This window comes from Trichoderma asperellum, chromosome 6 (assembly GCF_020647865.1).
Source record: "Trichoderma asperellum chromosome 6, complete sequence".
NCBI lineage: Eukaryota > Fungi > Ascomycota > Sordariomycetes > Hypocreales > Hypocreaceae > Trichoderma > Trichoderma asperellum.
In genome coordinates this window covers 1,994,376-2,012,452 of record NC_089420.1, presented here as the reverse complement: position 1 = coordinate 2,012,452, position 18,077 = coordinate 1,994,376, and the positions used below count along the sequence as shown (strand labels likewise).

The window sequence follows — 18,077 nt, the reverse complement described above, 5'->3', positions numbered from 1 at the left end:
CTGCAGCGGGTGTGTGCGAAGTCTTTTCACATGCACGAGGATGGATGGATGGGATATGCGGAGATGATTTTTTCCCAACTCCTCAGGAGAGGCACCGTACCTGACAGCTCGTCCACCACAGCTTATCAAAGCCAGCACAGTCTGTGTGATGGCAGCGCATGACCCATCATGGCCTATTGTGTTCTGCTCGGCGCAGCACACTTGTCGGCAAAACAGCGGGCAATTCTGCGTCGTGACTGCAGGTACTTGGTGCAGGTACATATGTACGTACCTGTAGCTACTAATTGGCGGGAGCTTTTCCCTCTGAGCTCGTCTCCCGCCAATCAGAAAATATCAATCCTTGCCTGCTTCACTACAACCTCCATCCTTCGCCCTTCCCCGTGCACCACCTACATGGACTTGCCCTGATCGTGCTATTGCAGCAGCACATGGTGGAATGAGCTCGCAGACGCCGGCTTTTCATCATGGCTCCAGTCCCATCTCCGTGCACGAGTTCCGGGATGCCGTGCTGGCAACATGCCGGCCACGGTTCCCTACGGCGTACTACGCCCGGCCACAGCGCATAGGCAAGTGTTGGCAAATGCCACCCCATAAATACAAACATATAGATGCATCATGGCTAATCTCCATTGTTTGTTTGCTATAGCCCTTGCCATTAGCGGAGGAGTAGATTCAATGGCAATGGCATTCCTCTTCTCTGCTCTTCTCAAGGTATACAAGGGCATCAAAATCGCCGATAACCCGGCTGAGAGCGCCTTCGCCATTGTTGTTGATCATAAGCTGCGAGAAGAGAGCTCCCAGGAAGCTTCTCGTGTGACCCAAGAGCTGAAGAGAATTGGCCTCAAGTCCGTCATCAAACCATTGAACTGGAGAGAGCAGAGATGGAATGGCATCGAGCCAACTACTTTACCCAATGTCGAGAGCCTTGCACGCACCATGCGATACCAAGCTCTGGGGTCTACTTGTAGATACCTTCAGGTTCCAAGTCTCTTTTTCGCTCACCATCAGGACGACCAGTATGAGACTGTTCTGATGCGGCTGCTCGCGGGCCACGGGTACAGAGGCCTGCAAGGCATCCGTGAAGCCAACGCCATTCCAGAGTGCTATGAATTGCACCATGTCTACAAGAGTGGCCTGCTTGATGATCAAATGCAAAAATTCCCCTTCCTAAGTTTCAGACCACCGACGCGTGAAATGAAGCGGCTGCGGTTTATTCTGAAAGATGACAAAAAGCAAGAGTCATGGGATCAAATCCAGTCGTACCTCAACTTGGACGATGCGTCTACCCGTTTCCCTGGGCATCTTTCGCGAGATTTCGATCCCAGCATACCATACCTGACTCCTCTGCAGAGTGAGGATGGTGGTGTCATGATATATCGACCACTTCTGGAGTTTGACAAGGGCAGGCTCATTGCAACCTGTGAGGCCAACGGCGTCCGCTGGTTCGAAGACCGCACCAACACTGATCCAACTCTCACAACCCGGAACGCTATCCGAAAACTTACACGACTTCACACGCTGCCCAAGGCTCTGCAGAAGCCATCTGTTCTGGCACTTGCTCATCGGTCGAGACAGAGGGCTCAGCTGGAAGAAGCTGAAGCCCATAGACTACTGATTCGCGAAAACGTCATCAAAGATTTTGATCCCAACGCGGGTACTTTGCTGATTGATGTATCTACTCTTTGGCGCGATAAGTTGCGTAACACCAGGAGCCCGTTCGCTCAAACCCGAGAAGAAGCGCGCAAAGAAGCACGCAAACGCTCTCGTCGACTAATAGCCACTATAGCGATCCGCAAACTCATTGCTTTCGTAACACCAGAGCTCCATCTACCACCTCTAGTCAACTTGGAAAGCGCCGTTGACCGACTCCTCCCGCATTTATCAGAAACTCCCGATGAAGTACTGGCGACAGAACCAAAGACCTTTTCAATAGCAGGTGTCTTGTTTGAGCCTGTTTTTAAAACGAATTCATTGATGTGGCTCTTGTCCAGAGCACCGTATTCCTCAAAGCAACCGTTACCAGAGCGAAAACTCCCGGGCTACCTAAATTATAGAGCTGGTGTTTTGAGATTGGACGCTGATAGCGACCAGCCAAGTCGGCATCGCCACTGGCGTGGGTGGAAAACAGCCAAATTATGGGACGGACGCTTCTGGATACGAGTGAGCGCTTGCATCGCGGCAAAATTTCACGTGCTTCCTTTTCTTCCCTCTTCTGCGAAGCCGTTTCGGATGGCTCTACCTCCAAAGGAGCGCTCAAACCTTGAGAAAGTTCTCAAGCACTATGCGCCGAGAAAAGTGCGATATTCGCTACCTGCTCTTTACAGCGTTGAAGAGTCAAGCGACGGCCAAGATTCCAAGCAGATAATGACACTGCTGGCACTACCGACTTTGGGAATCCACGTGCCAGGTCTCGAAAGATGGGTCAAGTATGAGGCAAGATACAAGAATATTGACATTACTTTGCTCGGATCGACCAAGAAAAACCAAAGGAATAAAGTGTCGCTGTTGAGATCTACCCGTCCCTTGGCCAAGAAGCAGAGTGCGGTACTGCGGAGCCAAGGAACGCGGAGGGGCGGACAAGCCAGAAACCCCCATGGTGTATGGGAAGATTCAACGAGCCTATGAAAGGAGTCATTACTACTAGTATCCGTGTCGGCAAAGAACAGTATTGCCTAGTCTCTCCTCATCCTAAAACAGACTAAAGACTTCCCCAGAGATAGGACTTGCTGCAGTCATACCCTTGGCTCCCCCCTTTTACCCGATATTTAGTGCTATTTGATTCGCGAGATCCGGTTGGAACGATGGAATCGTCAGCTAAGTTATTGGAGGATGCAGGGCAATGTTCCCTTGCCTTTGCATAGGCATCTTGTTTAGCCTTGGTTGATGAATTGAATGAAACGCGCGGGCCAATCTATCTGCCGCAAAGCAGCCCACTGCGGGTTCGATACACTTGTAGAAGACCATCTTGCGAACATATGCACCGTGACGAATATTGCGGATGAGCGCATGTCGTCAGCAGCCGTCAGACAAGGAGCCGATGGGTTATTGACTTCATACTCCGTATAAGTGCGTTGCCGCTTAACTGCACAGCCTGCTGCTTACCTGCGCACAGATATGACTATCTACTCCATATATCTATCTACTCGTATCTCCCTCACTTACGCGCTCTTGTCTGTACTCACACTCAAGTGAAAGCGCGTCCTTTACTTAAATTCTCAAATGTCTGGAACCTGGTATTAACTTATGAGGGAGTACCGCTAGCTACCTTCCTACTACCTACTACCTACCTATAAATATTCTATGTGATACTTTTAGCACCGTTGGGCGATGGCCTGTTGGTACCTGATGCTGCACGTAAAAATAGCTATAAATTCTTTGGTGCCACGATTAGGGTCTTGAAGGCAAAAAAAAAAAAAAAAAAGCGAGTCATAGCATCACATCTTTCGCCACAGAGGCAGCCCATGAGAAACATTGCATATTTGAAAACTAAACAAAAAAAGGTGTTCATATAAAGGATATTTAGTATATCCATATCCATCCGAAAAAACATTCATCCGAGGCCCCCCCTAGGCTGCCGCTGCCTATAATCTGGGCAAACGCCGCCAGAAAGTGCAACCGTGAAACAGATAACAGTCCATCATTTTCGTTTCCACAAACAAATACTTCGTTAACCGAGGATTTAGGAACCAAAACTTGAAACCTGAGACTTGAAACTTCAATCGCCGCGACCGATGCCAGAACTTGCCTTTGCAGCCACCCTGGCATCGAAGAAAGAGTGCCAGCATTCTCTCTCTTGATCAAAAACCAAAGCCAGCCCATCACGCTGACAATATTTCCCATAATGACAAAACATAAGAGGCTTTAAGCCAAAATAACGCCGAGGTATGTCTGTTGCACCCATGAATATAAATCAAAGAGAAGGAGGAAGACGAGGAGGAGGAAGAAGAAGAGCAGGAGGAGGAGGAGAGGGAGAGAGAGAACAAGTGAGAAGAGTGAATAGGAATTAACATGAATCAAGTAGGGGATCTTTCAAGATAACATTTCTGCTCCGACATGCAGCAACAGTCCGACCCATCAAAAGACGCTGCCAACAGGCAACCATGATAGAACTATCGTCAATGACCATCATGACACAAGTCTCCCGATGTGCCGTCATTGTGCCATCCACGCCGCTCCATCAGAGCACTGGCTTTAAACAACGTCTGCCGTGGGGGACGCGATACTGAAGAAGCTGATGACTTCTCCACCACCCCAGCAACGACTGCCGCATCAGATACAGTGGCGATATGCCATATGCTCATGGACGACGAACCATTTGCCTACGCTCCCGCCCGCGACGCCATTTCACCTCGACAGCCACTTCCTGATGATACGCACACGGAGCAGGCTCTTTGGAGTTTATGCCGCCCTTTGGCTGGGGAGCTTCGTGCCAGTCCTTGTAAATTCGAAAGTTTCTTTCTGAGACCAAGCCAATATCTCGGAGATGGTCTAGAAAGTAAAAGTCTGGGCGAATATCGGACGTTGTCGCGCCGCGGGCGTAGTGGTCGGCAATGTGATGCATTCTGGCTCTATAGTTGTGTTCTCGCTCGTCCGCTGTCTCATCTACGGTGTGGAAGACTGCGTCATCGCAAAACCAGCAAATGCAGTCCCTTGGCAGCCTCCATATGAGATGATGGCCGCAAATGTGCTGCACCCAGTCATTAACGTTATTTAGATCGAACGTCTCTTCGCAGTCGTCATACCCGTAAAACTCACACGGGAGCTGTGGCCTATGCATAGCTATGTTAGTACAGGTGGCTTGAAGTAAGAAAATGCTGCGCAGCGGAGAGATATACCCTGGTGAGACTGACGACATGGAAGACAAGGACCTCTCCGAGTCAAAAACGGAGGAGCACACGGAGGAGCGCCGAGTTTCACCATTTGCAGAAGACAAAGCATGTGGTTTTCTGCCCAGATCGATGTGAATGGGTTCAGAGCTTCCTGTTGCCATGTACCTGGTTTTCCTTCGATGAAGATCACTCAGAAAGCCATAAATGTCTTCAGCCAAGCGCGCCGTTGAAGGCCACTGCTCTTCAGGTCGTGGCGTTGCCATGCTGAAAGGCCGCTCGCTGCCCGATCAGTTTGGCCTGGGCTGTCAGACTGTCCCCGGAATCGCCTCTTTGGAGGTCCAGCAAGCGACCAGAAGCTCCCTGTCCAACGAGCTTGTGCGCTCGAGCACTCAAACGACAGCTGCGACAACGAACCCTGATCGGCAACTCTCAAAGACTAGGTCAGACCACCTGAGTGGATGCTTGAAGTTACGCACGTTGTTTGGGGAACAGCCCAATCGACGACGTGCGTGAAGATGCCCTGACACGACAACAGCTGGGGCTTTTCTGTTCCTTGCAAGGGGAAGCAGGAATGTAGGTTGAGAAATGAAAAAAGGATATATATTTTTTTTCTCTCCCTACGGAGTGGCAGCGCAAGTGGAAATGGCAAGCTCTGGCTGGGTCGTTGGGGTGGTTAATATGACGACGGCGGACACTGCAGACGCTCTGTGGTCTCACTGCGTTGTTCTCCACTCAGTCCTGCGATAGTACTAAAAATGTAGAACAGTGCTCGAATCATCAACCAGCAGAGCTAAGAAGCTGTATTTGGATTTTTTTTTTTTCCCTGCACAGGCGGTGTCTGCCATCCATCACGGAGATTGGGACGACGCGTACTGCCACATGTCATTTGATGCAGGATGCATACTGGCAAGGGAATCGCTACAGTCGACACGAATTATCATGGCTGGTCTACTATATAAGGGCGCAACAAAAATTAAAGCCGGGACAAACCGCCAAGCCGGCTATTTTGTCTGAGCAGCTGTTACTATTATGTTGTCTAATAGGGGGGTTCGAAGCGTCAGAATGTTGACGAATAATGTGGCAGCCTCTCACCGACAATGTTACGAGCTTCATTACGATAAAGGCATACCGAGTCTTGTGTGGCACGTACGATGGGCATATAGCAGGCTGGCCATTAGCAGCGCGGCCAGACCGTTACATCATGGCCCTTGGATTGCTCAGCGCTCTACCTCGTCATTCCCAATAGCACTGGCGGCTAAGAGCTACACTATCTGGGAGCAAAATAGATGGGGAAATGGCGAGCAGCGAACGGCTGTAACCGCCATATTCTGCGGCTCTTAGACCTGCGGGGTTCCCCACCAATATTAAAGCAGTAATGGGCAGAGATGCTCGTACCAGGCGGACCTGCGGAATACTGCTTTGTTTTCTCAGAGCTGGGCGATCAGCTCTGTTTTAGACTAGCTATCGGAACTCGACACCTTTTCTTCACTACATTTCAGTTGGCTAACCGCAGCCGACGAGTTTCCCTTGCTGCGGTGAGAGCAAGCAATGAGCTCTCTTGTGCGGTACAGCCTGCTAGATTGTCTCTTGTTCCGTACAGCCGTACGCAGCAACGAGTTTTGCATTCTATGCCCATTGAGATTAGTCCAGCGCTGGCGTATACCGCTTAGCTGTTGACACGAATCATCCCTCAGCGCATCTCGGCATAACACGCACACACAGCGTAGCCCATCCTCGGCTCTTGCTTGTGAATCGTTCATGCCCAAATCCCAAATCCTCATGCCTAGCTCCCATAAACTCGATGCAATGCTTGCTGTATGACGCCGTTTCAAGTCGGATGACTTGATTCCTACCTGCCTTTCCTGCTTCCCGTGATCACTGCGATATTAATCGATGGTGTTTGGGTGGCAAACGGAGAAAAGAAAGAGTGAAAATGGCAAGACAAGAACCAAAGGACAGGGGGGTTCCGGCGAGTCAAAAGACCTGACCCGGTTTTTTTAAGTGCTGGTTACATCGTCAACTCAGCTGCTCGCATTGCTCCATTGCAGGCAGGCCTGGGGAACTTTGCCTACCTATCTAGCTGACGGCGAGAGCTCAAATTGGGATGCCTGCTGCACCTTTTCACTCTGGGGGTGGCGCATTCCGGCACAGAAAGGGTTGGGAGGGCCGTATCGGGCATCAACACATGCAAAAAAGCCCTGTATGGAAAGAGAGGCTTTGAGCCATGAGCAGCACCGTATGCGCCGTGACGGCTGGTGGATTCAGCAAACGGTGGCGCCCGGGGTAGCGGCCCGTTTCCCGTTGCCTAGTTGCTGGACCCGCTTGGTGCTTCTCGTACGGAAACGACGTAATGCTGCAGAATTGAGTTATACTGCTCTTTGATCCTTTGGCTTTGGCGCTTTATATCATGATGCGTTTTGATCCGGGATGGTGAATTGGTAGATGAGGGTTGAGTGGGCTGTGCCTGTAGGAATCACAAAATTGCTCGCACTAGTAGCTACCTAGTAAATTACTTTTTCTATTTTCCCATTTTTTTGGTCACTGCGGTGGGAACATCATGTCATGTCTGTCTATTCTTCTGGACTACACAGGACCCTCGCCTTGACAATGACGTTGCGGTACTGCATGTGCCCCCCGTTTTCGTCCCCGTGCTTAATCACGCCGGGGAAAACAACGCAGTTAATTTCCCGGCTAGCCAGGTTCTCCTCGTCTTCCTCCCCGCCGATGTCTTCCATCGTATCTGGTTCAAAAAGGACTTGCTGATGAGGTAAGATGGAGGGCATGTAGACCCGTAGTCGGGCCTTTTGCACAACGAGCAATCGTGCTAGCTCGATGGAGTTTTTTACTAGTACACGGAGGGCGGAGCCTCGGGCGGTCGAAGGTGAGGTCGAGGTCGAAGTTGAAGCTGGGGGTATTGAAGCCGAGGCCGGAGGCGGAGGGGATGTGATGATGCTGTCGAGGAGCTGGGTAATGCGAGATATGACAGCCTCGGCAAATGTATCAGTGTTGTCGTGGAGGTGGTGTGCCTCGCGGCGGAGGAGAGCCAAGGTAGACGAGCGCCATTGGTTGACTGGATCGGTTGAGGCTGTTTGGTCCCCTTTGGTATTAGTTGATGTTTGTTTCCCCGAATCATATACTACAAACGAGAGAAGAAGCAGAAGTAGGAGAAAGGAGAAGAAAAAGAAAAAGGGACAAGAACGTGAGGGAGTATAAGAGGGGGTGAGACAAACAGCAAAAAGAAGTGAGTAGTTGCTCCATCTGTTGAAAGTGCTGCGTATCTTCTTCTGAGAGTCCCACGTAGTAGGCATTGAAGACCATCTCAACGAGGATGCTCGAAACAATGGACTGCAATAGGTGGACTTTTGACGTGTGTATCAGCTCTTCGTACATGGGCACGAGCTGGCCGAGTTCCGTAAGCGTAGCGTCACTGGCCTGGGATAAGTCTGCTTTTCGCATTCCAGCTCTGTTAGCCCAAATGTTTGGCGCTGATGATACGAGCGAGCTTCTTGGCTCGTTACAATTCAGCTTGCAGCTCACCTAGTTTTGCTTTTCTAAAGTTGGTAATGACCCAGTTCTGCAGCCCGTTGCCCAACTTGGTCATTCCATCACCAAAGACCTCGTCGCTTGTCTGGTCGTCCGTTCTTGTGCTCGTGCTCACAAAGTCTTTTAGTCCCCTGACTTGCCCCCTAAGTCTTCTAATTTCATCATCCTTTTCTTGTAACTCTCGCCGCAGTACTTCAACTCCTTGTCGCAGCTCTTCTCTCTCTGCCTCGCGCACGTCAACTTCGGCTCGCAGCAGTCTCAGCTCTGTATCTGTGCGCAGGTACTGCTGGTTCAGTGCGCTATGTTTGCCCTGCCAAAACGTCGCGGTTTCGCTCTCTGTCTGGCTCAGTCTATCCAGTTCTTGATGGAACTCTCTTTCCATGATTCCCATTTCGTTCTCCAGATAGGCGATGCGCTCGTCTTTCTCGCGGAGGAGGCTTGTTGAGGCTGAATCTGATTGCTGCTGCTGCTGCTGCTGACGGCGAAGCTGCTGCTTTGAGATCGGGCTGCCGCTGCCGCCACTATTAATGCCGGTACTGGACACGCCGTGTGGACTTGATCCTCTGGCTGTGCTAGAAGAGCTGTTCGATTTATCTCGAGCCTTCTCTTTGCGTTTTCGATCTAGGATCGGGCTTCCATTATGGGAGTCGTCTCCGCCTGCTGAGTTGGTGCTAACCATGGCTGCGCGAGGTGGCATCAAAGGCATCGTGTCGGAATTGTTGCCGCCGCTGCTGTTCCCTGCGCTTGCTCCTGCTCCTCCACCTATCGTATGGGTGCTGTGGCGGCTTGTGTGCGTCGCTGGTCCAGTTCGCCAAGCTGGGCCGTTGCTGCTGCTGCGACCGCCACCGCGGCGCTTATCAGATTGATTCATTTCGCCGTGTTATGTCGCGCGCCGTATCGGGTCGAGGTTAGTTCGTCTGGTTTTCGTAAGTCGCTGTTGTGATGCCGAAGTGTAGGACTGTATGACACTGGTTCGGCATGATGGCTGATGCGTCAGGCAGGCCACTCTGGCGGCTTTGGTTTGTGCCCTTTTGTAGGCGAGCGCCTCCCCTGATAGCTCGCTTCTCCCAGGCAAAGACAATTAAAAGCGAAAGGGGACAAGATGCTGGTTCGGCGGCTGCCTAGAGGTCAGATGCGAGGATATGGATCTGGATATAAACGCCTGGGACGTCCCCTAGACAGGGAGCTGCCGCAAATCTGCCGACGGATCTTGGGAGGGGCTTGGGCCAACGCTAAGAGCTGCCATTGTTCCAGAGCCAGCGCGGGGCATATCGATGAGCTTCCTTGCGTTGCAGCGCTAGAACAGCCTTAAAGCACGAGCCTTGTGAAACAGATGCATCCAATAATGAACGGTCGTTTCGTGGTGGATTGCATTCTTCTTGTTCTTCTTTCTCCCCCCCCTTCTATCCCTCTATCCCTCCCAATTATAATCCGCGCCCAACCGCACTTTGATTTCACTCATTGAATTTAGATGTCTTTTGCCTGTCACTTGACAGCATCCTGCAGGATCGCATCTCCACGGCAAAAATCGATATCTGATATAAAGAGAGATAGAACTTCATAGATTTTATGAAGTGGAAGTGGTATCAGAAGTATGTACAAATTGCACACTTCTGACTAAGAATCCTTATATAGACAAGCGGTTGTATGAGAAACATCATACTGAGTCGTGGAATATAGCTTCAATTTTAATGCTGCAGCTTCTTGCAGAATCGCTGCGTATACGGTCTCATTGGCCTATGTTTGAGGATGCATGATTCTATTGACATGTACCATTGATTGTTGAGATGAGTCTCGGGCTCTATCAACACTCAAATTCGACATCAGCTTCAACTTCGTATGCAGCGTCGTCGGTCCCTTCAATCGGCTTGGCGCCCATTCTACACAGAGCGACGCGAGTGATGGGCATATCTTCAGCCCATACGTAATCATCGTACCGAGCTAACACATCTCTTGCGTCGATTGTTAGCTTCTCTCGCCTTTTTCCTCTTGCTCCACTGCTGCCGCCATTATTCTTGACATATATGGTATTGACGATGGTAGCATGAAGCAGTAACGGGCGATTTTCATCAATCATCAGTTCACTGTCTTGAAAGGGCTTTTGTAGCAGCTTGCAGAAATCGTATAGAAGGCCTGTAGGATCTGAGGGAGGTGCGTATAATACAGTTGCTTTCGCTGCTGGCTGCATTGAGTGCAGTCCTCGAATTGTGAGAGAAAGGCCGCCGTTTGGATGTGACAACTGACTCTCATCGGTATCCCCTCCCGATAGAGCCAGGGCAGCAGCAGACATCCTATTAGAGTTGGCCACTCTTGACTCGGCAAGTATTTCTCTCAATTTTAGGCCCTTAAGTATTTCTACTGCTTTTCCCACGCCGTCCTGATTCAGTGACATGACCCCGAGTGTTAGATGCAGCGTCCCCAATGGCCGGACCGCGTCCTTGGGCAGGCCGAAGCTCATTGCGCTGGTCACATCAGTCCGAAAAGATGCAAGAGTATTGGCCAGCTGCATCCCAGCGAGGGGTATGCAGAGAAAATGCGTAGGAGCAGGCCTTGGAGGCATGCTTGCATCAATCAGCCTAATGCGAGAGGATATGTGGCTAAAGGATATCTGCGAGAGACGATTGGTAAGAAGCTGTCAAATATGATAACTTGGGTAAATGTGATGAATCAACAAGGGAATCTGAGAATGTAAAGAAAGGTACAAGCAACGGCGTAATCCCCCTTGTCGGATACAGTCAATAGATAGCTGCCATAAAATACCATCAGTGAGCAGCATCACGTCAGCATCACATCCGGCATCCACGCAAAGGCATCTCCAGCCAACAGAAGCCAGCAAATAACAATCTGCCGTGTGTAACATGAAGAAAAAGAAGCACCGATCGCCGTCCCAATTAGAGTAGACTTGGTGGACAAGCGTCCTTGTACAACACACTGTGTTGCCAGTCAGCACATGCTGAGGCCATACGTTGATGCCACGATAACCCCCAAGTCTCTAGACTTGACCCCATTGCTTATATGCAGCGTGCCCAGATTGCGGAAGACGAATTTCTCTTTTTTTTTCCTCTGAAATCTTCAAGCAAGGGGTGAAGCAGTGTGCCGTGGCGAGTGCATGGCGAGAGAGGACAGGGATGCTTTGGGGCATGCGCTGTAGCATTGAAGATGCAGAGAGCCTTCCATTGTGATTCCAGCTTGGAGAAAACGACAGATGCTTCCTGTCCGCGAGACGCCAGTACCGAGATATATTCTTGAGATGCCTTACGTACCTTTGAAGACTTGTGGGTTGATGGAAACGCAGAGATGAGACGCCTGTCGGATGCCCGAAGCTGGTAGATGAATTGGAGGCAGCCACGTGCATCTCAGTCCTGACTCCTGCCCATGTTAGCCACAGATCTGTGCCAGATCGCGCCAAGCTACATTGGGATGGCGCCGCCAACTACGTAATTGGTGAGCCCTCGGTACGAGAGCTGCAGGTAGATGAGCTTCATCTGGAGATACAGTGTAGAGAAAAAAGACGACGAAAAAAAAAGGCAGAGTAGGCATGAAGAGTATTTGTTTGGCATGCAGATCATGATGGAATTCACTCTTAAATCTGTTGGTATCTCTTCTACGCAGCCCCTCCCTGTACAGACGACCTCTCTAATGTGTGACCAACTTTTTGAGCTCGCCCCAAAAAAAACATATTTGCTGCCATGAACCTGTCATTGCGCTTGTAAAGACAGCCGTGCGCGTTCCCTATATCCTGCCAAGTTTCAAGCGCCAGCCCGCAGACAACAAAATCCAAAGTTGTATTGGTCGCGTTACTTGCTGCTGCCATCACGCATAAGCGATGATGTAAGTAAAAAAGGAGTCGTGAGTGTAGATGATTTGAAGAGGAAAAAAAAAAGACATGGGTGAAAACAGAGGGCGATAGAGCGGTTAGGATGAGAAGCGGAAAATGCCATGGTTTGCATCATGTTGCTCCTCGCGCGAGGATATACAGCAGCCAGGAACCTAAGTGGCTCCCACTGTAGAGCTAGCACGCACAAGTGCTCCTGCTGGGCGTCGCAGAGGCAGGGCGCGCAGCCCTCAATGAAGTTTAGTTGTCATCGCCAATCTTCAGCAAAGACATATTAAACGCCCTCCTCTTCGTCATCGTCCTTGTAGAAATTTCTGAGTCCGGTTTCGACCTCTTCGTAATCGGACTTGACGGCTGTGAGCGCTTTTTTTATTTGCTCCAAGCATACCTTGACGTCGTTCTCTGGAGAGCCGTCAAGGTTTTCTTGCTTGCCGTATCTCTGGATCTTTTCACATCCATCTCGAACCTTGACCAAACCTAGCGTCGCGGAGGAGCCTTTTAGAAAATGTCCGAGTTCTGATAGTTTTTCGAGATCTTCTGCGTCCCTATATGAATTGAAGGCAAGGATAAGCGTCAGTAAACGTGAGAAGAATGAGAGAGGAGTGGAAGAGGGTCGTAGTGTAGATATAAGCGAGGATAGAAAGCATTGCACCCCGTCTCATGGCAGACAACGGGAGGGAGATAGGGCCACAAGCCCGAAGATGTGTAGAGCATCCGAGAGCGTAGCACAACGACAAGTGGTAGGAGTAACGTACAGGGCTGTGTCCATGGAGGCAAAAGTCTCCTCAGCTTGGTCAAAGAATCCAAAGACGATGGACGAGCTGAACTCGTTGTCACCAGGCTCGTCCATCTCGAGAATCTGCTTGAATGTCGTCAGGTCGATGGTATCGCCGAAGATGGCTTCGAGCTCCTAGATATCCAGCATTGTTAGTTTGCATAACGCTGGCGGGGGTGCAGGAAGAGACCAACTTTGTCGTCGGGGAGCGCCATTGTTGAAGGTGTAGCAAGGTCAGGGGTGAAATCTGCGCTTTTCTCGGTCGCTGAGCAGAGAAGACGGCCACGATGGAGGGGTTGCGGTTTAGTCGAGAGTGGGGGAGGGCCAAAAAGCGTCCGCGGCGACGGATTTAATAGTTTGACGAAATGCGACCCACAGGCAGTGAGAAGGTGCCCAAATGAGGATCTACGTGTGCATAGGGTCGGCTAGAGAAGAGAAATCAGGCTGCAAGAAAAGGCACAGTCAGCTATATGCGGAAAAAAAAAAAGAAGGGTGAAAAAAGCAGGAGGGAAAAAAAAAACAGATGGAGGTGTTTAGAACGACAGGGGGCGTGGACAAGCTTTGCGTTCTTGGTACGTCTGAAAGAAGCTGCGTGAGGGGAGCAGCAGTGAGGAGGGGTCCCAGCAGCAGGTAGGTTGCAGGCAATCGCAATCGCAGCTTGGCCAGCAGCCGACATGAATGGCCGCAGTGCCGAGATCTGGGGGATCGTGAAACAGAGTGGGCGAGGGTTGACTCACTAATCTGGCCTTGTCTCCGGCAGTGAACGAGGGTCCTGATTTTGTCGGGAGGGACGAGGAGCGAGGATCGTCAACGAACACGCGAGAGCGCTGCGGGTGTTGAGGTAAGAAGTGCGTCTAAAAAGCATCGCGGAGAGGGGCGGAAGAAGAGAGAGAGAGCTCTGTGAAGGTACCAGCACCATGTATCGGGTACACGGCCTGCCGGGTAAGCATGCTGTAATCGTCAACTTTACAGGCCGGGCCTAGGCGCACAGGCGGTAGCATGAACTAGCGGCTGGCGCTGCAAGCCCCGCGACATTCCCTGGCATGAACTGGCGCCGCAGTATCTCTACATGCTGCCTACTAACCTTACCTTGCCGAAACAAACAATCTTAGAAGCGCCACTACAGGACTAGTAGGTGGTCCTCGGATCGCGATACGATTTACCAGCATCTATTCCATACCTATTATATTAACAACTGCACCCGTTTTCCCTTTGCGAGAGTTTGTTTTACCCTCAGCCAGCTACCCACATATGCATCTAATAGCAATGAAAGGAGTTAACAGTAGTGGCAGTAAAAAGTGGAAGACGGTAGCAGCTGGTGTACATGGTACCATGGGCGCGTGCCTATCGTGGGTAAACTGCACGGGTAGCCAAAATGTTCCTTTTCCAGACGGGACGCCTCTTAGACAAAAACTTGGTGTATTACTACGGGGTAAATTTACTCATGGGGTGCGTTTTCACCTTCTCCTGTTGATTTTGATTTGATAAACCGTAATAATGCAGGAGATGTATTCCAAAAGTAGAAGATAGAGACGTTTCTGATTGGACGCTTGCCACTGCTTTGTTGTCTCTTTCCTCCCAGGCAATGCTCCAGCAACCGCGGTGATGGAGAGAGTGTTGAGCTGTAGTGTGTCTGCTAAGAGCTGCGTACATAGACTGCATGGTAGCTGAGGGCGCGGTAGCTCGGGTTGGTTTTTAAGCTGATGCATGGCTTGTGCCGCCAAAGACGTCAGTGGGGTGAGGGGCACTGACGTCTTTGTCACAGCGGGCCGCATAGTGGAGACGCAAAGCCTGAAGATTGGTTGGCGGGTGGGCGCGGTGGCTGATGCAGTGCACAAGGGAGTGAGCGCGCCCCGTATTTTTGGTCTTTTGTACCTGTACCACCACCTAATGCTACCGCAGAAGGCGGTAGAGCATGCAGCAACACCATGAGCAAGGCACGCTGGTTGAACAAGCAAAAGGGGCTCCGTGCCTTTCGCATGAATTTAATGGATGCAGCTGCAAGACGCAAGGGCGTGATACGCTCTGTAATCTTCCTTGCCCTTCCAAATACAAAGGGAGGCCACTCCTATATGGGCTGTTTGTGGCGCCGTCATCGCATCACAGTCGCCCATCAAGAACATCCCGGACGATGGAGCCAAAAGATTATGATATACCGTAAAAACATGTACCTGCAAGTTCCAAGCTGCTAGCACTACTAGTAGCAGGTATTCCTGAACCAACTCATGGTAGCAGTGGGCGGACGAGAGAAAAAATGGCGCGACGCCGTCTTCTCTGCTCCGAAGAGGCATCTAGACCTAACAGCTCCGGGCTGGTAGAGGAGCTAACACCGGCGCTGTCGCCGCCTAGCTCGATTCACGACTCAAACAGGCAACGGGGAGAAGTCTCCGTATGCTGGCGGAGAGTCAAATCCCCACTAACGCCTGGTGTCGAGTTTCTTCCGCTCTCACGATACTCTCTGGAGAAGGCAGGTACCTTATGGAGCACGAGTGGCTGACTTGCATGGAGTTTTTATGTTAGCAGTCTACCTATGTTAGGTAAGGTATACTACAGCAGGTGCCTACTATGTAGTAGACAAGTGCTGGCAGTAGTGGTACTTGAGCCGTGCTCCAGGAGCATACAAGTACTAAGGCTATATGCATGTAGCAACGCAAGACTTCATATTAAGCACCTACCGTGGGTGGGTAGATGCTGAGGCCGGGGTCCCGCGTGCAAACCCAGGTACAGGCATGATTGATCCTTCTCGACCCGCCTGCAGTTTGCGTTTTAGAGCAAGCCGTCTTCCCAAAAACTAATTCGACGCAGAAGTCCTCTGGCGCAGGGGAGGGGGGCCGGAGAGCCGAGCCAGGAGGAGAGAAATAGACAGGCTTCAACACAGGGAAGGGTGGGCAGGGCCGCAGCATGGAGCGGAGGGGAGAAGGGGTGAGGGGTCACTAGAGGCAGGGAATGTATGGATCAATTCCGTACCAGGAGAAGAAAAAAAAAAGAAAAGAAAAAAAGAGGGAGAGGAAGAGGAGGAGAAGCAGAGCTGTGAGGGAGGTGTGGTAGGGTAGCGTTTGTTGCTGCGGGAATGAGGCATCCCACATCCCACCACTGCACGATAAGGGAGAAGAAGCAGTGAGAGAAGAGAGGGGGAGGATGAAATACCTAGCATCCAGCATCCATCCTTGGATCTGCACGCTCATGCTCTTGCGAAACACACGTCCAAGTAATGCTCACAGAGCCCAATCACCGCCTGATCGCATCCCTCTCCTACCACGATGCGCGAGATGCTTCAATGCAAGTTGGGGCCGTGGAGCAGTACTAGTAGCAGTACTTGGATGGGAGCCAGCTGCTTTGAGGCTCCTGCGCCTGCAAATAAACGGCTTCCCGAGCTGATGGCGCCCATTACGTCTATGGCTGCAGGGGATCCGTCAGAGTGGGAGGCGGTTACATCATTTTTGCAGGGCTCCTCCCCCCCGACAAAGGCCTTTGCGGTTCTAGACTCTGGGAGCAGCGCATAACCTCGCGCTTTTGGGTACTTTGTAATTCAGTAGGGGAAGCGGAACGGCTTTGCAAAAACAGGCCAAAAACAGGTGGCGAGATGCCAGGAGGTTGGGCGTATGCGTTCCGTACTGCCATTTTTCTTATTTTGCTATTTATTTTGATTATTATTTTGTGCAGAGCTGTGATTTATTAGAGGTCATCTGCCCAACCACAGTTTGACGCTTGCTAGGTAATTACGCCAAGGTACCTACACGACACGAGCCACTTATAGACTCTACTTGTAAGTACTCTGGATATTTATAGGTAGTACACATAGCATCAGCACCATCTATCCGTATTGTTTTGTAAACTGGAGTGATAATCATTCCACAAGGTCTGGCCCTGCTCATTTAGGAAATGCCACCATTACTAAGGTATATATTGGTATTTGTACAGCAACCTCTCCCCGCGGAGCCTTGTTCATTCTCAGCGACCCGATAATGCGCATTAATTAGCGTCTGTTTCTCTAACACATACTGCCACAAAGGCTGTCGTCTTTCTCTTGTGCTTTATTTAGTATTAAGTCCTCGTCAGGAGGAAAGAGACTAGCCTAATGTACTGCTACCTGTCCGCCAGGTCTCTGCCGTCGAGCTCCAGCGCATTGGCGGGGCTCGTGACTACCACGACAAACTTCGGGTGCTTGACTTGCAAGGAGGCTCCTGCTAAACCTCCGACGTCCATCAAGATCCCAGCTCACTATGGAGCACGGCCGGCGCTCTCCTCAAGTAGGAATTCCCAGGAGGCAGAACAAGCAGCTGAGCCGATGCGACGGAGCACTAGGCAATGCCTGATATGGAGTACACGCAAAGCTGCAGCAGCCATACCCCCTTACCATCCTGGCTGGCTGGCTGGCTGGGGGGAAAGCAGCAAGAGTCTGGTCCAACCCAGCCCCGAGAATCCGAAGATCCACGTCGTCTCACGCAATAGCCCACAGTTTGCGCCCAAGAGAAAAAGCACTAGGCCCTGCGAGGCCTTTGACGGGAGCACTACAAGTAGTCACTGCTAGTATGGTATACTAGTCATCGCCAGAACCGCACAAAGGACAAAAAAAAAAGCTTCTTCTTCTTGGACATTCAGTCCATCAGTCGCTGGCGAAGCCATGGTATGGGCAGCTAGATCCATTCTGGGGACAGCCGGGCTAGGTTCGCTGTGGCGTTCTCAACGGATCACACAACTCCTCCGCAACTCTACTCTTTATTGAATATCCTTGAAGCCAGAGCCCGGCTTGGCATGCCGTTCGTTTTGTCCATCGATGTTCTAGACTTTCAGTGCTGTGCCTCTTCTTCTCAACAGGGCGATGATCTGCAATGCCCAACACTTCCCTTCTGGCTTACCAAGTGCGGCCAAAGTAACATCCACGGCCTAGCGACCTTAGTTGATCATCCTGCACGGTATCAAGAGAGGGCAGCGTGCTCGGATTTTACGATGGCAACGGCCGGCGGGACAAGTCAGCGCAGCGTAACGGCAGTTATCAAGTCAACACAACAATGGTGGGATTGGATTGGCCCGCAAGCAGCAAAGTGGTAGTAGGATCAACAGCAGCTGACTTGATATGGTAGGGTCGGGCTGC

The 18,077-nt window shown here is 51.0% G+C and overlaps 7 protein-coding genes across 7 annotated transcripts; 1 reads left to right on the top strand and 6 right to left on the bottom strand.

Annotated features, from left to right (window-relative positions):
• Positions 1-340: 340 nt before the first annotated feature.
• Positions 341-4,120, top strand: TrAFT101_010112 (uncharacterized protein). The gene is made up of 3 exons (XM_066128841.1): positions 341-566; positions 647-3,882; positions 4,019-4,120. Exons 1-2 carry the CDS (start codon positions 437-439, stop codon positions 2,623-2,625), a joined length of 2,109 nt encoding a protein of 702 aa, XP_065984966.1. The 5' UTR covers positions 341-436; the 3' UTR covers positions 2,626-3,882; positions 4,019-4,120.
• On the bottom strand, positions 3,520-3,840 carry TrAFT101_010111 (uncharacterized protein; the record flags this gene model as incomplete). Its single annotated transcript, XM_066128840.1, has 1 exon — positions 3,520-3,840. The coding sequence occupies one exon, from the start codon at positions 3,838-3,840 to the stop codon at positions 3,520-3,522; it is 321 nt and encodes a 106-aa protein (XP_065984965.1).
• A 177-nt stretch (positions 4,121-4,297) lies between the features above and the next one.
• On the bottom strand, positions 4,298-5,092 carry TrAFT101_010110 (uncharacterized protein; the record flags this gene model as incomplete). The annotated part of the gene is made up of 2 exons (XM_024909735.2): positions 4,298-4,769; positions 4,836-5,092. The coding sequence occupies 2 exons, from the start codon at positions 5,090-5,092 to the stop codon at positions 4,298-4,300; spliced, it is 729 nt and encodes a 242-aa protein (XP_024760947.2).
• Positions 5,093-6,286: 1,194 nt separating this feature from the next.
• TrAFT101_010109 (uncharacterized protein) lies at positions 6,287-6,610 on the bottom strand (the record flags this gene model as incomplete). The annotated part of the gene is made up of 1 exon (XM_066128839.1): positions 6,287-6,610. One exon carries the CDS (start codon positions 6,608-6,610, stop codon positions 6,287-6,289), a length of 324 nt encoding a protein of 107 aa, XP_065984964.1.
• A 789-nt stretch (positions 6,611-7,399) lies between these two features.
• On the bottom strand, positions 7,400-9,243 carry TrAFT101_010108 (uncharacterized protein; the record flags this gene model as incomplete). The annotated part of the gene is made up of 3 exons (XM_066128838.1): positions 7,400-7,914; positions 8,060-8,275; positions 8,367-9,243. The coding sequence occupies 3 exons, from the start codon at positions 9,241-9,243 to the stop codon at positions 7,400-7,402; spliced, it is 1,608 nt and encodes a 535-aa protein (XP_065984963.1).
• A 933-nt stretch (positions 9,244-10,176) lies between these two features.
• Positions 10,177-10,830, bottom strand: TrAFT101_010107 (uncharacterized protein; the record flags this gene model as incomplete). Its single annotated transcript, XM_024906652.2, has 1 exon — positions 10,177-10,830. One exon carries the CDS (start codon positions 10,828-10,830, stop codon positions 10,177-10,179), a length of 654 nt encoding a protein of 217 aa, XP_024760949.2.
• Positions 10,831-12,481: 1,651 nt separating this feature from the next.
• Positions 12,482-13,197, bottom strand: TrAFT101_010106 (uncharacterized protein; the record flags this gene model as incomplete). The annotated part of the gene is made up of 3 exons (XM_024903804.1): positions 12,482-12,752; positions 12,963-13,117; positions 13,177-13,197. The coding sequence occupies 3 exons, from the start codon at positions 13,195-13,197 to the stop codon at positions 12,482-12,484; spliced, it is 447 nt and encodes a 148-aa protein (XP_024760950.1).
• Between the last annotated feature and the right edge of the window lie 4,880 nt (positions 13,198-18,077).